Source organism: Oncorhynchus gorbuscha, linkage group LG01 (genome assembly GCF_021184085.1).
Source record: "Oncorhynchus gorbuscha isolate QuinsamMale2020 ecotype Even-year linkage group LG01, OgorEven_v1.0, whole genome shotgun sequence".
Classification (NCBI taxonomy): domain Eukaryota; kingdom Metazoa; phylum Chordata; class Actinopteri; order Salmoniformes; family Salmonidae; genus Oncorhynchus; species Oncorhynchus gorbuscha.
The window spans coordinates 20,090,670-20,108,070 of NC_060173.1; the positions used below are offsets into that span (position 1 = coordinate 20,090,670).

Sequence of the window (17,401 nt, forward strand, 5' to 3'; positions counted from 1 at the left end):
TTGACCTCACCCTCTCACCTTCCCCCCTACTCACAAGGCAGGCAATACGCTCGACCTCATCTTTACTAGATGCTGTTCTTCCACTAACCTCATTGCAACTCCCCTCCAAGTCTCCGACCACTACCTTGTATCCTTTTCCCTCTCATCCAACACCTCCCACACTGCCCCTACTCGGATGGTATCGCGCCGTCCCAACCTTCGCTCTCTCTCCCCCGCTACTCTCTCCTCTTCCATCCTATCATCTCTTCCCTCCGCTCAAACCTTCTCCCACCTATCTCCTGATTCTGCCTCCTCAACCCTCCTCTCCTCCCTCTCTGCATCCCTTGACTCTATGTCCCCTATCCTCCAGGCCGGCTCGGTCCTCCCCTCCCGCTCCGTGGCTCGATGACTCATTGCGAGCTCACAGAACAGGGCTCCGGGCAGCCGAGCGGAAATGGAGGAAAACTCGCCTCCCTGCGGACCTGGCATCCTTTCACTCCCTCCTCTCTACATTTTCCTCCTCTGTCTCTGCTGCTAAAGCCACTTTCTACCACGCTAAATTCCAAGCATCTGCCTCTAACCCTAGGAAGCTCTTTGCCACCTTCTCCTCCCTCCTGAATCCTCCTCCCCCTCCCCGCAGATGACTTCGTCAACCATTTTGAAAAGAAGGTCGACGACATCCGATCCTCGTTTGCTAAGTCAAACGACACCGCTGGTTCTGCTCACACTGCCCTACCCTGTGCTCTGACCTCTTTCTCCCCTCTCTCTCCAGATGAAATCTCGCGTCTTGTGACGGCCGGCCGCCCAACAACCTGCCCGCTTGACCCTATCCCCCCCTCTCTTCTCCAGACCATTTCCGGAGACCTTCTCCCTTACCTCACCTCGCTCATCAACCCATCCCTGACCGCTGGCTACGTCCCTTCAGTCTTCAAGAGAGCGAGAGTTGCACCCCTTCTGAAAAAACCTACACTCGATCCCTCCGATGTCAACAATTACAGACCAGTATCCCTTCTTTCTTTTCTCTCCAAAACTCTTGAACGTGCCGTCCTTGGCCAGCTCTCCCGCTATCTCTCTCTGAATGACCTTCTTGATCCAAATCAGTCAGGTTTCAAGACTAGTCATTCAACTGAGACTGCTCTCCTCTGTATCACGGAGGCGCTCCGCACTGCTAAAGCTAACTCTCCTCTGCTCTCATCCTTCTAGATCTATCGGCTGCCTTCGATACTGTGAACCATCAGATCCTCCTCTCCACCCTCTCCGAGTTGGGCATCTCCGGCGCGGCCCACGCTTGGATTGCGTCCTACCTGACAGGTCGCTCCTACCAGGTGGCGTGGCGAGAATCTGTCTCCTCACCACGCGCTCTCACCACTGGTGTCCCCAGGGCTCTGTTCTTGGCCCTCTCCTATTCTCGCTATACACCAAGTCACTTGGCTCTGTCATAACCTCACATGGTCTCTCTTATCATTGCTATGCAGACGACACACAATTAATCTTCTCCTTTCCCCCTTCTGATGACCAGGTGGCGAATCGCATCTCTGCATGTCTGGCAGACATATCAGTGTGGATGACGGATCACCACCTCAAGCTGAACCTCGGCAAGACGGAGCTGCTCTTCCTCCCGGGAAGGACTGCCCGTTCCATGATCTCGCCATCACGGTTGACAACTCCATTGTGTCCTCCTCCCAGAGCGCCAAGAACCTTGGCGTGATCCTGGACAACACCCTGTCGTTCTCAACCAACATCAAGGCGGTGGCCCGTTCCTGTAGGTTCATGCTCTACAACATCCGCAGAGTACGACCCTGCCTCACACAGGAAGCGGCGCAGGTCCTAATCCAGGCACTTGTCATCTCCCGTCTGGATTACTGCAACTCGCTGTTGGCTGGGCTCCCTGCCTGTGCCATTAAACCCCTTCAACTCATCCAGAACGCCACAGCCCGTCTGGTGTTCAACCTTCCCAAGTTCTCTCACGTCACCCCGCTCCTCCGTTCTCTCCACTGGCTTCCAGTTGAAGCTCGCATCCGCTACAAGACCATGGTGCTTGCCTACGGAGCTGTGAGGGGAACGGCACCTCAGTACCTCCAGGCTCTGATCAGGCCCTACACCCAAACAAGGGCACTGCGTTCATCCACCTCTGGCCTGCTCGCCTCCCTACCACTGAGGAAGTACAGCTCCCGCTCAGCCCAGTCAAAACTGTTCGCTGCCCTGGCCCCCCAATGGTGGAACAAACTCCCTCACGACGCCAGGACAGCGGAGTTAATCACCACCTTCCGGAGACACCTGAAACCCCACCTCTTTAAGGAATACCTAGGATAGGATAAGTAATCCCTCTCACCCCCCTTAAGATTTAGATGCACTATTGTAAAGTGACTGTTCCACTGGATGTCATAAGGTGAATGCACCAATTTGTAAGTCGCTCTGGATAAGAGCGTCTGCTAAATGACTTAAATGTAATGTAAATGTAATGTCTTGGTAAAAATGTATTTTATAACATAAGGAAGTGAAATGCCATCAACAAAATGCATTTTAACCCACTGGGCAGAATGGGTGAACACTATACCTTCACAAAATGAAACCACATTTCCTGAAAAAAAAAGAAAAAAAAAACATGGACCCCTCCCTACCTTCAAGTCCTGGGCCACATCCAGGATGCGGGAGAGCTTGGCCTGGTCGTACTGCTCCCCTCTCATGTACCACTCAGCCATTGAGTGCATGATCAGCTGACGGATAGAGGGGGACTGGCCCTGTCCATGCCAGGCGTAGTGTAAAATGATAGCAGAGTTGGGGTGGTTGCCCAGGAAGATTGGCATGAGGGTGGAGATGAGCTCGTGGCGCAGGGTGTGCCAGGAGGTGCTTATCTGCAGCAGCGCCAGCACCAGCATGTCGGGACAGTGCTTGATGGGGAAGCTGAAGAGCTGCTTTACCTGCTCGTACTGGCCCACCTCAGAGAGGCGCAGGAGGCTTTCCACCAGGTCTAGGCTCTTCCTGTGAGGCGATAATCACAAATAAATGATATCAAATGGCATGACATTGTTATAATAATTAATGTAAAGGAGTACCTGGTATTGTGGAGGTCAGGAGAACTGTTTTACGTACCAGGTGGCTATCTCTCGGTTATCGTCCTCAGGTGGGGCCTTCAGTATGTCAATTGCTACGGTGTGGCAGGGGTAGTCAGCAAAGCAGAACACATCTGGGCTCATGAGGGAGTGCTGGATGAATGACAGCTGGAAGAGAGTGATAATGGTCATGAGGGCTGAGGAAAAGAGTTCATTGATGTGAATGAAGGAGTTTGTTACCACCGGAAATAAGACCAAAGTGTTGTGTCTTCAAATTTACCCAACCTGACCCATTCTCCTCCTTACCTGTCCTTCAGCATGCTTCCAGGGACGGTAGATTAGGTCGACAGGGAACACTTCCATGCCCAGGCCCCTCTGGATCCCATACACCACCATCTGCAGTCCCTTGCTGTCCCGGATTATGAAGCCAGGGTGGTCAAGCTCATAGGTCACCTCTTTAAAGTTCAGATTGGGGTTCTAAAATTTAAAAAAAAGGACATTTTCTGTACAAAGTGCAAGACATGAATGGCAAACTGAAGGGGAATAACATGTAATTCCACTATAACTTACAACTTCTTTGACCACATCAATTAGAACTTCTACATTCCAGGTGTGCGCCTGAGAGCCATCACCTTTGTCCTTTCCATCGCTCCAAATGCCACTGCCCGGAGCCGAGATGGACTGTGGAAGAAAAAATAAAAACAATAGTATACTTAAGAGCGCAATGTCATTTTTTACATGTATTTTTTTAACAGAGCTTCAGTAAGTTACCATCAGGTCAACCCTCACCTGTAGGGGGATTCCATCAGACAAGCCAGAGTGGGTGCGAGCCATCATCCCCAGGACCCTGGCCACCTGGCTGGCAGTAACCTCTCGCACCCCATACTGTAGGATTATGTTGCGGCATTCATCGAGACTTAGAATGAAAGAGACAATACATTAACAGGGGTAACGGACATTGAATTCCTTAGTGGTCATGCATGACATCAAAAACAATTTGTAATTTGCATTTCAGTTGCTAAATAACAGTCACCTTGCACAAAAGCCATAGCCAACTTCCTGCATGAACTCTGCGAGAGAACTCTCCATCATGGTCTTGGCCAACTCTCCCGAGTCTGGCAGAATCCTGTCCATCAGAATGTCCAGTTTTTCAGGGTATAGCAGTGGTGAGAGCACCACAGGGCAGCGCTCCTGCGGGAAATCTGAACCAGAATATTTAATTGATGGGGCAACATGTACAAAACGACCAGATTGTTGTGAATGAAGGAATCAGAGTTTGTGTTACTTCTGGAAATAATTAACATTTCCTTTCAAGTAGTGCATCTATGCCCCTCACCTCTGCACAGGGTCCTGAGGAAAGCGTCAATCTGCTCTTGTCCTACCCCGCTGGCTCCCTTCTGTCCAAAAAGAAGATGAGAGAGGAGCAGGTGCAGGACCTCTATGGCAATATCTTGGAAGCCACCTTCCTGGTTTCCTCCAAGGTCCGCGTCCACGTACGAGCGGAGGAGGTCCGGGAGTCTTTGTTTGACGAACTGCACGGCTAAAGACAAAATGGGGAAATATTTAAAATAAATACTTGTATAAGGATGAAACAGTCACCGGTTTCACGATAAACCACTGTAAAATACCCGACGATTAGTATTACCATTTTAATCATTAAAACCATGTTTGATTTCCACGGATTGAAGAATTCATAGTAAATACTGTCCTGCATCAACCAAAGTTAGCAACAGTGCAACATGGGTTTTGTTTTGTGTGAAAACATGGCAGAAGGCAGTGACAGCGCTCGGGAGATTTTTCAGCCTTCTAAGAGGACCAAATCTGAAGTGTGGTAGTATTTTGGGTTTCACAAGAGTGCTGCGGAAAGCTTAATCGAAGATGGTCACACTGTCTGCAGAACATGCAAGGGACTGCAGATGGTGGTGTATGGGATCCAGAGGGGCCTGGGCATGGAGGTGTTCCCTGTCGACCTAATCTACCGGCCCTGGAAGCATTCTGAAGGACAGGTAAGGAGGAGAATGGGTCAGGTGAGGAGATTGGGCCAGGTTTATGTAAATGTCAAGACACTTAACACTTTGGTCTTATTTCCAGAGGTAGCAAACTCCTTCATTCACATCAATGAACTCCTCTCCTCAGCCCTCTTGACCATTATCACTCTTTTCCAGCTGTCATTCATCCAGCACTCCCTCATGATCCCAGATGTGTTCTGCTTTGCTGACTACCCCTGCCACACCGTAGCAATTGACATACTGAAGGCCCCATTTGAGGACAATAACCGAGAGATAGCCACCTGGTACGTAAAACAGTTCTCCTGACCTACACAATACCAGGTACTCCTTTACATTAACACTTCAAAACTCTTGAGTCATCTTCATGACCACCAACCACTACTTTATAGCACGAATACAAGCGAAGTTAACTTTTAGCTCAATGCATGATGTGGGGGAAAACGTCATGGTTTGTCTGTAACTTGCTAATAGCTTGTCAATAACGTAAACTGAAGCTTTTAGTGTTAAGTACCCTTGTAAAAACACTACACGTTCTGCTGCTGTATGCGTCATGTGTCTGCAGACTACTCGCCCATTGCACACGATAACATGTTATGTAGTTTAGTCACACAACCAATCTATTTTGTTCATTTAAAATCTGGCAGTTGTCGACTTGGCTGTAAAGGTGTTCCAACAGGAGAAACACTTTAGACTCCTATAAAAGACTCATTGCAAGGCTCATTGCAATTACCATCAGTCTTAACTTCTTATGGACAGGTGGGATGGTAGTGTCCCACCTGGCCAACATCTGGTAAAATGGCAGAATGCCAAATTCAAATTACTATAAATATTAATCTTTCATGAAATCACAAGTGCAATACATCAAAATAAAGCGTAACTTGTTGTTAATCCAGCCAAGGTGTCAGATTTCAAAAAGGCTTTATGGCAAAAGCAAACCATGCGGTTATCTGAAGACAGCATCCAGCACAAATGCATCAATCATTTTCAACCAGGGAGTTGCGACACGAAAGTCAGAAATAGCGATATAATATATGCCTTACCGTTAAAGATCTTCTGTTGGCACTCCAAAAAGTCACTTACATTACAAATGGTCCTTTTGTTCGATAAATTCCTTCTTTATATCCACAACTCAGTTTAGCTGGCGCGCTTCAGTCAATACACTAGTTTCCCTCCGTCAAAATGCATACAAAATGAATCCCAAGCGTTACCAATAAACTTATCCAAACAAGTCAATCAACGTTTGTAATCTATCCTTAGGTACCCTAATACGCAAATAAACAATTAAATTTAAGACTGAGAATCATTATTGTCTTTACCGGAGATAAACAAAAAGAACGCACTCTCTCGGCCATGTGCTTGGAAACACTAGACAAAATGGGAGCCACTTAGAAAAACTACAACTTCTCCCTCATTTAAAAAAAAAAAAACAGCACGAAACTCTTTCTAAAGACTCTTAACATCTAGTGGAAGCCCTAGGAACTGCAATCGGGGACGATTTGTTATTTTAACAGCTTTAGAACAGTTTTATATCCACATGTACCAATTATATTCATATCCTAGCTTCTGGGCCTGAGTAGCAGGTAGTTTTTCATCCGGATGTCAAAATACCACCCCCTATGCTAAAGTTAAGACTCATTTGTATTTCTGTAAATTGCGCATGTGGCCATTGCATATACTCAAATGCAACACAGAAGATATAGTCAACCTGTTACTCCTACCCCCTACTTTTTCGAACATTCTGCTAAAAATCTCGCAACATTTCAGCGCCCTGCTGCTCATGCCAGGAATATAGTATATGCATATGATTAGTATGTGTGGATAGAAAACACTCAGACGTTTATAAAACTGGTTAAATCACAGCTGTGACTATAACAGAACGTGCGTTTCATCGAAAAGCGCAGGAAAATCTGATCACTGAAAATGGAAATATATATCCATCCGCCACTTCAACCCATTGATAAAGGCGAACCAAAATAAATGGGGCTGAGGTTGCAATACCTACAGCTTCCACACGATGTCAACAGTCTTGTCATTTGCCTAGGCTTTGTTTCTTGGTCAAACAAAGAAGAGACAAGCCATTTGTTCAAGTCTCCGACCGGATATTTTGTTTGAGATTTACCCAGACATTATTTCCAGACGGACAATTAAAGAATATACATCGCCTCGTGATCAATTTGGTCGCTTATTAACGTGTACTAATACCTAAAGTTGCATTACAAAAGTATTTCGAAGTGTTTTGTTAAAGTTTATCGTCGACTTTTTTAATAAAAAAAAAATGACGTTACGTTATAAGACGCTATTTTTTTTAGTTTATCAGTCTTCATAGATCGATATCTAGGCTATATATGGACCGATTTAATCAGAAAAAAAAGACCCAATAGTGATTATGGGACATCTAGGAGTGCCAACAAAGAAGATGGTCAAAGATAATGAATGTTTTATATTTTATTTGTGCGGTTTGTGTAGCGACGACTATGCTAATTATTTTGTTTACGTCCCCTGCGGGTCTTTTGGGGTGTTACATGCTATCAGATAATAGCTTCTCATGCTTTCGCCGAAAAGCATTTTAAAAATCTGACTTGTTGCCTGGATTCACAACGAGTGTAGCTTTAATTCAATACCCTGCATGTGTATTTTAATGAACGTTTGAGTTTTAACTAGTACTATTAGCATTTAGCGTAGCGCATTTGCATTTCCAGATGTCTAGATGGGGACGCCTGCGTGTCAGGTAGGAGCAAGAGGTTAAGTGAATAATAATAAAATGCCAATAATAAATACTACTACATTTACTATTCCCTTGTTTACAGAGTGGGCGTGCCGCAGGCAAACCCAGTGATGCACCTGGTCCCTCATCTAGTTGTGACACAGACAATCGAGCAAGCATTTAAAAAGGCAGGGTGCTTATGCACCCACATCAAAAAATGCTCAAGACCTCACTCCAGCCCTTTCATATTACATTGCCAAGGACATGGTGCCACTTCAAATTGTTGAGAGGCTTGGCTTACGGAGGCTGATAAAGGTTGCCGTGCCTCACTACAAAGTGAGTGCTGCTAATTTTGTTGTTTATTTGATTTTCTTACTTAAGGTTGTGTTCATTTAAACCTGCACTAGGGAAGCTTACTTCATCGCCACATGGTGCCATCTTTAATGTTAATGTTATTATTTTAAAGTGTATGGACACAAAAAGTACAGTCCTGCTAATTGTATTTGTTGTTTTCAATATAAAACTTAGTGAAATGATTTCAGTATGTGTATCAGTACTTTTTGAACATTACCAGCACATTTTAACAATACCGCAATAATACTGATAAGTGATCATTTTGGTCACTATAATTGTGATATGAAATGTTCATACCGTTTCATCTCTAGACTTGTATAACGGATGTCAAGCTTCTTGCTTAAAGAATACGGCTTCCTCCTGATTCAGCTCAGAGGCTTAAACACAGGACCTCTGCCTTTTTAGCACACGTGACTGGCCCTTGCGAAGCATCTTTTTAACAGTTGTGCCACGCGAAAAACTAGCTATTTTTCGGCCTATGTAGGGACACATCAGGCTATGGAGTGAGTTTCACCCATTTCCATGTGCTACACTTGGACACATTGATAATAGAATAGCTCATGTGACCCCCCCCATACAGATAAAACATTGCATGGTTTCAAATCAGCAGGTATAGTCAAATGATTAAATATAAAACTGAGTTTACCAAAACCACGAAGGTCTGCGTTGCACGAATTCAGCAAAGCAAGGCCAAATATAACCTTAGGGAAAAAAAGAAAGATTTATGTAGAATCTCAAATTGTTTGGCATATTATTTTTAAACATTACAATAAAAACCACCATCTGACAACATACATTTCCACATTACTTTACGTACTTCTTGAACCTTGCTTAGCTTGAGAACTTTACTCAACTGAGTAAACAAGTGGGTGGAAGGCTTCAAACTCTGAAAATGATAAAGGTTAGAAAACATTACAGTTATTCTGATGCAGACAGTAATTTTGGCACATGAGAGGTCTAACGTGGACCCACTTCATCACTGCAGAAAAGGTACAATAATATTTATGAATTACAAAATTATTTTACAAAGATATGAAAATAAACATGTCTTCTACCTTCTGGTAGTGCAAGGGATTGTCGATTGTGTAGCAGAGTGTTGAAATAAAATTTGGCTTTGAAATCAGTGAAACACACTCCTGGATCAGAAACTGTGTCTTGGTCAAGTGGGCAAACGAAGGTAAAAAGGGAGAAGAGGGAACATAACAGAACAGGTTAAGGACAAAACAGGAAAGCAGAGTCACTTTCTAAAATAATAAAGGCAAGATAGATAATACCAATGATAAGGAAATTCAAAGAAACCCTTAATCCTCATTGCTAAAATCTGTTTAGCAACTGGTGTAAATGAGTATTATTAATCAGAAATTACCTGATGGAAATCTTTGCCACTGCTTTTACCATCGCCACTGAAATCCACATGGGAGAAAAGACAGCGTAACAAATGCCTGTCTGCCTCAGGGCCGTGACGATTCACAATCTGTTGGGACAGAACACACTCAACAAAAGAACAAATAACAGGTCAGCTGTCAGAGCCACAATATAATTCTAAACCCAGGGTTTTTTTCTTCATATGGTTTATTCAGGCCACCTATATCCAAACATTGTTTTTAGTGAAATACATTTTTCGGGGTGTAAAAATATTTTCAGTGTAAACTTAAACTACTAAAACCAGATATAAAGAACGTAAAAAAAGTTGATCTATATATTGTTAAATATTTGAGAACTATCACTGAAATAAAAGCTAGACAAAAAGTATGAATTCGGGAGTATTGATTGTTACAATATCTGATCATAAGAACATTTTTTTTTAAATTGCAGGAAATTAGCTTAAACTGCAAAATATTAACATTTTGCAGTTTAAGCCATCTCGGCTACATAGCTAAATGTTTAGAATTGAGGGAAATTGGCTTTAAAACATCACAAAGATGGGGGGCTTCAAAAAATGTTTTAACCAAGACCCTAACTAAATTCAGCCATGCCGACATTGCCACACACCCTGCCACCCCCACCAATTATGCCCATTTATTATACAGAAAAAGCCTATGAACACTAGAATCATATTAGTTTTTACAATCATTTTGTGATAATCCCCAAGCTGACAAGGTAAACATTTGTCGTTCTGCCCCTGAACAAGGCAGTTAACCCACTGTACCTAGGCCGCCATTGAAAATAAGAATTTGTTCTTAACTGACTTGCCTAGTTATATAAAACAAGACCATGGTGCTTGCTACAAGACCATGGTGCTTGCCTACGGAGCTGTGAGGGGAACGGCACCTCAGTACCTCCAGGCTCTGATCAGGCCCTACACCCAAATAAGGGCACTGCGTTCATCCACCTCTGGCCTGCTCGCCTCCCTACCACTGAGGAAGTACAGTTCCCGCTCAGCCCAGTCAAAACTGTTCGCTGCTCTGGCTCCCCAATGGTGGAACAAACTCCCTCACGACGCCAGGACAGCGGAGTCAATCACCACCTTCCGGAGACACCTGAAACCCCACCTCTTTAAGGAATACCTAGGATAGGATAAAGTAATCCTTCTCACCCCCCCCCCCTTAAAAGATTTAGATGCACTATTGTAAAGTGGCTGTTCCACTGGATGTCATAAGGTGAATGCACCAATTTGTAAGTCGCTCTGGATAAGAGCGTCTGCTAAATGACTTAAATGTAAAAATGTAAATGTAAATATAAAAGGTAAAATAAAAAAGATAATTTTGAATGCATATACGTTTCAAAATATACTTCGCTATAGCCCTTCAAACATCAGAAAGTGTGTGTACTGCTTTTGTGGCAAAACTAGAAGAAAAAAAAATACCATTTGTGAGCATAATACCACATGCTACTCACATGTTGTATATCCTGCTGGCTGGCTCTGTAGTTTTTCTTAGTTAAATTGTCCACCAAGTAGCTGATTTGAGACAAAGCCAGCGAGAGCGAGTCAAGATTCATTGCTGGTTGGGGCGGAAGCAGGCGGCCGTGCCCGGCGCAAAATCACCATTATTCCCCTTTAGTCACTTCAGTGATAGGTTACTTCTGCCCCCCCCCCCCAAGGTGTGAAAATGTTTTACAGCAAGCTACTTCTATCAGTGGATCTTGATACAAGGTAAAGTCCCTCAGTGCGGCATCAAGTTCAGAATCTGAAAATAACCAAGAGAGAAAACTAGTTAACACAGATGCACATAAAAACAGTACAAGCTCATTGAGCAAATACTATATAGTAGGTAGCCTAGTGGTTAGAGCATTGGGCCAGTAACCGAAAGGTTGCTAGATCGAATCCACGAGCTGACTTGGTAAAAATATTTTGTTCTGCCCCTGAACAAGGGAGTGAATAAGAATGTTCCTAATGTTCTTAACTGACTTGCCTAGTTAAATAAAAGGTTTGAAAGTACACTGCTCAAAAAAATAAAGGAACACTAAAATAACACATCCCAGATCTGAATGAATGAAATATTCTTATTAAATACTTTTCTCTTTACATAGTTGAATGTGCTGACAACAAAATCACACAAAAATTATCAATGGAAATTAAATGTATCAACCCATGGAGGTCTGGATTTGGAGTCACACTCAAAATTAAAGTGGAAAACCACACTACAGGCTGATCCAACTTTGATGTAATGTCCTTAAAACAAGTAAAAATTAGGCTCAGTAGTGTGTGTGGACTCCATGTGCCTGTATGACCTCCCTACAACGCCTGGGCATGCTCCTGATGAGGTGGCTGATGGTCTCCTGAGGGATCTCCTCCCAGACCTGGACTAAAGCATCCGCCATCTCCTGGACAGTCTGTGGTGCAACGTGGCGTTGGTGGATGGAGCGAAACATGATGTCCCAGATGTGCTCAATTCGATTCAGGTCTGGGGAACGGGCGGGCCAGTCCATAGCATCAATGCCTTCCTCTTGCAGGAACTGCTGACACACTCCAGCCACATGAGGTCTAGCATCGTCTTGCATTAGGAGGAACCCAGGGCCAACCGCACCAGCATATGGTCTTACAAGGGGTCTGAGGATCTCATCTCGGTACCTAATGGCAGTCAGGCTACCTCTGGCGAGCACATGGAGGGCTGTGCGGCCCCCCAAAGAAATGCCACCCCACACCATGACTGACCCACCGCCAAACCGGTCATGCTGGAGGATGTTGCAGGCAGCAGAACGTTCTCCACTGCGTCTCCAGACTGTCACGTGTGAACCTGCTTTCATATGTGAAAAGCACAGGGCGCCAGTGGCGAATATGCCAATCTTGGTGTTCTCTGGCAAATACCAAACATCCTGCATGGTGTTGGGCTGTAAGCACAACCCCCACCTGTGGACGCCAGGCCCTCATACCACCCGCATGTAGTCTGTTTCTGACCGTTTGAGCAGACACATGCACATTTGTGGCCTGCTGGAGGTCATTTTGCAGGGCTCTGGCAGTGCTCCTCCTTGCACAAAGGCGGAGGTAGCGGTCCTGCTGCTGGGTTGTTGCCCTCCTACGGCCTCCTCCACGTCTCCTGATGTACCGGCCTGTCTCCTGGTAGCGCCTCCATTCTCTGGACACTACGCTGACAGACACAGCAAACCTTGCCACAGTTCGCATTGATGTGCCATCCTGGATGAGCTGCACTACCTGAGCCACTTGTGTGGGTTGTAGACACAGTCTCATGCTACCACTAGAGTGAAAGCACCGCCAGCAATCAAAAGTGACAAAAACATCAGCCAGGAAGCATAGGAACTGAGAAGTGGTCTGTGGTCACCACCTGCAGAACCACTCCTTTATTGGGGGTGTCTTGCTAATTGCCTATAATTTCCACCTGTTGTCTATTCCATTTGCACAACAGCATGTGAAATTTACTGTCAATCAGTGTTGCTTCCTAAATGGACAGTTTGATTTCACAAAAGTGTGATGACTTGGAGTTACATTGTGTTGTTTAAGTGTTCCCTTTATTTTTTTGTTGAGTATATATATATATATATATATATGATAAACTGGGATTGTAAATACCAAAAGTGCAGTGTACAACACAACTGCCATGGGAAGAGAGCCTCATTGCCCACGAAAAAATTATGGGGTAGGCCTACTACTCGCATGGTATAATCCTGATTCACACACCACCGCAATACAAAAGAACAAAACACTTGAAATGTAATACGAACAAGTTCTCATTTACAACTGCGACCCGGCAAAGATAACGCAAAGCAGTGCGACAACATTACATTACATTTAAGTCATTTAGCAGACGCTCTTATCCAGAGTTACAAACGTACAGTCAATAACACAAAATAAAAATAGAAAAATCTATGTAAGTTACAGTGTGCAAATGTAGACGAGTAGGGTAGTAGGCCAACTAAAAACAGCAACAAATTGCTAGCTAGTTAATCAGCTACTTCGCAACTTACAGGTAGAAAGTCACCATGACCGAGTTATAACGATGGTCACTTCTACATTTGCACACACTAACTTATAGATTTTAATTTTGTGTTATTGACTGCACGTTTGTAACTGTTTTTGTCGTACTGCTTTGCTTTATCTTAGCCGGGTCGCAGTTGTAAATGAGAACTAAGTTTAAGTTTGCCCAAACAAATTATCGATGTTATCAATGTCCACAACGTCGGTCTAGTAAAACTACCAAATTGGGCCTTTACTTGATGCACACCCTTTAACATTTACTACCAGTCCAATCAGCATCGTGTGCGCTGATAATACGGATGATTTCCTATATTTCCCGTCTACACTGACAACACGTGGTTAATCAATGAATAACCAAGCCAAAGTCGTTTAGATACTTAAAGCGAGTTATATTAATTTCTCACGTAGGTAGCTAGCTATGATTTCAGTGTCCCAGTGATAATGCAAATTATACGTTAGTGTTCTCACTAAAGTTAGTTAGCTAACGGCAACTAAGTTAACGTTCGCATATGTCGTGTGTGTCTCATCTAAAAAACAATTAAATGTGTTATAGTCCACGTAGATAACCTACTTCGCTAGCATCTGTTCACTCAATCTTCGGCAACATCTTGTTAGTTAGCAAACTTCGTTTACGTTAGCTAATAATATCAACGATAGCTATGTTTGCTAGATGCAGAACACAACTGACCAACTTGGTCCGTTAGTTACATAACGTTAATCATCTGACATTAAGTTACTGTTACAAGTCAACTTATCCATTGAGACAAAGAGCTAGCCAGCTAACGTTGGCTAGCCGGATAAGCAAGCACATTGTGTTTGCCAACATCAGCTAGCTAGCTTAATTAGCAGATGTGGCAAACGTCAGCCAGCTAATGTTAGCTAACGTCAACGCTCAGAAGGCCATATGTTAGTTAGCCAACGACAGAAAAACAAGCTAACGTTTGTAACGTAAACAAATGTAACTAAGCCAACAATTCTATAAACACTAGTCAGCTGGTCAATGCACTAGCGATCGATTAGTCACGTTATTGTCAATGGAAATACATTGTCAACAAAGTAACTAGCTAACGTTAGCTAACCTAACGGCTAGGTAATTTAACTATGCATGTGTGAATGAATGACCAGGTACCGTAACTAGCCAAATAGTGTTAGTTAACTTTGACTAGTTCATATAAAAACGTTAGCATGACAATGTTCTCGGAGTACATCATCCACAAACTCGAAATGAGTAAGCCATGTTAAACGATAATAGATGGTCATTTTCACTAACCAACTCTACTTTGAGATGGGACCATCCAACTGTTCCTAGCTGGCGAACATTAGCCAACACTACTGTAGTACGTTAGCTTGTTTGCTCACGTTAACTACGACGCCTAACGGGTAGTCGCACACTTTTTAGCTTACTAATGTGTCCTAAATATCGCCGATTCTTTGCAATATGTTAAAAAAACGTACCATGGTTCCCAAAATGTATTTGTGATATTCATTCCTTTTTGGTTGCTCGCCTTCCAGTTCGGTTTGATTTTTCAAAATAAAATGGCGACTGTCATCATCCCCGCGCGCACAGTGCAGTTTTCACTTTAGTGCTCGAGCCCGGGCTCGCGTCACTATAATTGTGCATGCCATGCTTCTACATGAGCTAAATAGAAAACGAGATCAATTGATAATACATTTATCCTAAATGTACTTGGGCCATGCACCTAATACCATCCACCAAAAATAGTTTGAATGTAACAACAGTCCATGTAGATATACCCATAGGGCTGATTCTGATCATATGGCAACTTCATTGTAATCTCTGTATATTTAGTTTCACGATTATCTTTTCTAAAAGAGGACTATAATAACAGTATATTGTTTGGTTTCCAGGCCCCCCTAGTTCATACTCCGTCAGTGTCACTGTTCACAGCGCTGAAATTACAGATGGGTTGGAGATGGCCCCATTTGGTTGGGCTGAGAACAGCTTCTGACATATTGCTTACACCAGTCATGGACTGTTTTAAGGCTGTCCAGACTCCATGCCTTTCAAATCAGTGAGCACGGAAGAGATTGAGAAAAGGGGCACAGCAACAATTTAGTATCTTGGGACTCTGTGTCCCCCTACTGCTGAAATATGGAACTCCAACACAAGGCACATTACATTTGTGCACTGTTGCGTAATGATGACCAACCTGCTATATGTAAGTTTGGTACTATGAAAACCTCTAGCACCGTTTGATCTCCAAGCATGCACATTGTAGATGGAAATAAAATGTTAAAAAATTATTGCTTTACATTAGCTCTCACAGTAGTCATTGGTGACAGACGTTCATTCATGTGATCCAAGCCTAGCTACCACACCAAAGGCATTTGTCAAGGAAATATCTTACCCAGTCTTATTGATGCAGGTTAGTGGTTGAGAATAAGGAAAACATCACTTTAAAATATGTCATTATTTACAAGCCACATTGGGATACAGAAATAAACATTCAAAGAGTCATTGCAATGGGTTAGTGTCAAGACAAGCTTAATGTTTTCAATGATTGAAATAAACTATTATAGACATTCAACCAAACAGCAGACTGGAAATAGACACCATAACCAACACTTCCCACAAATGTAAAAATAGTCTAAAATTCAGTTAAATACTGTACAATTAACAGTAGTCTACTGGAGGACAAGACTTTGCCAGAAGGCCAGTCATGCCATGCATGATCAAACATGTTGGGACGATGAAAAGTGAAACTGTTTTGTTGAAAGTAACTAAAAAGCAACTCATGAGCTTCACCCTTTCAGAAGCTTAGACTTTTTGTTATTGTGGTTTTACAGGGCCTGGGAATAGAATTGGAAGTCAAGCTTCTCTGAATGAATCTCTCCTCAGCATCTTGTTGTGGCTCTATACTCCAGAAATGATACAATGACTGAGGTTAAAGTGCAGACTACCAGCTTTAATTTTAGGGTATTTCCATCAATATCAGGTGAACCATTTAGAAATTACAGCACTTTCTGTGTATAGTCCACCCATTTTAGGGGACCAAAACTATTGGGACAAATTCATGTGTATTAAAGAAGTCAAAAGTTTAGTATTTGCTCCCATATTCCTAGCGCGCAATGATTAAATCAAGCTTGTGAATCTACAAACTTGTTGGATGTTTTTACTGTTTGTTTTGGTTAAGTTTCAGATTATTTTGTGCCCAATAGAAATGAATGGTAAATCATGTAGTGTCATTTTAGAATACATTTAATTGTAAATAAGAACTGACCGTTTCTAAACACTTCCATACTGAACAAAAATAACACAAAACAATGTCAAAGATTTTACTGAGTTACAGTTCATATAAGGGAATCAGAAATTGAAATAAATTCATTAGGCCCTTATTTATGGATTTCACATGACTGGGCGCAGCCATGGATGGCCCTGGGAGGGTATAGGCCCACGCACTTGGGAGCCATGCTCAGCCAATAAGTATTTGCTTTTCCCTACAAAGGCCTTTATTACAGACAAAAATACTCATCACCCACTCAGACGATCCTGCAGGAGAAGAAGCCGGATGTGAAGGTCCTGGGCTGGTTACACCTTTCAGGTGGATGGATTATCTTGGTAAAGGAGAAATGCTCACTAATAGGGATGCAAACAGGTTCGTGGTCCAAATTTGAGAGAAATAAGATTTTTGTGCATATGGAACATTTCTGTGATTTTATATTTCAGCTCATGAAACATGGGACATTAATGTGGATGCTACCCCGATTACGGATATTCCTGAATGAATTGTGAATAATTAAGAGTGAGAAAGTTAGATGCACAAATAATATACCCTCAAGACATGCTAACCTTTCACCATTTTAATGGGTAAATGATATGTGCGTCTGACTTTCACACTCATTCAAAATGATCCGTAATCATGGTAACGTCCACATTAATGTAGAAGTGTTTGGAAATATCCTATTC

At 43.1% G+C, this 17,401-nt stretch overlaps 1 protein-coding gene across 23 annotated transcripts in view; it reads right to left on the reverse strand.

Moving 5' to 3' along the window:
* Positions 1–15,072, reverse strand: part of LOC124034344 (CCR4-NOT transcription complex subunit 1) — a 44,919-nt gene extending 29,847 nt beyond the window's left edge. For 19 of the 23 annotated variants that reach the window (XM_046347610.1, XM_046347601.1, XM_046347582.1 and 16 more), the window contains exons 1-13: positions 14,929–15,071; positions 10,938–11,227; positions 9,466–9,573; positions 9,155–9,253; positions 8,917–8,985; positions 8,746–8,800; positions 4,369–4,572; positions 4,066–4,234; positions 3,822–3,948; positions 3,603–3,713; positions 3,339–3,509; positions 3,073–3,200; positions 2,601–2,961 (exon numbers count right to left, since the gene is read on the reverse strand). In XM_046347610.1, the coding sequence (XP_046203566.1) occupies positions 2,601–2,961; positions 3,073–3,200; positions 3,339–3,509; positions 3,603–3,713; positions 3,822–3,948; positions 4,066–4,234; positions 4,369–4,572; positions 8,746–8,800; positions 8,917–8,985; positions 9,155–9,253; positions 9,466–9,573; positions 10,938–11,039 (1,704 nt within the window). In that variant the 5' untranslated portion in view covers positions 11,040–11,227; positions 14,929–15,071. Of the gene's footprint in view, positions 1–2,600; positions 2,962–3,072; positions 3,201–3,338; positions 3,510–3,602; positions 3,714–3,821; positions 3,949–4,065; positions 4,235–4,368; positions 4,573–8,745; positions 8,801–8,916; positions 8,986–9,154; positions 9,254–9,465; positions 9,574–10,937; positions 11,228–14,928 lie in introns of all 23 variants that reach the window. The other 4 variants (XM_046347619.1, XM_046347475.1, XM_046347432.1 and 1 more) reach the window with 2 other exon arrangements.
* Positions 15,073–17,401: the final 2,329 nt, after the last annotated feature.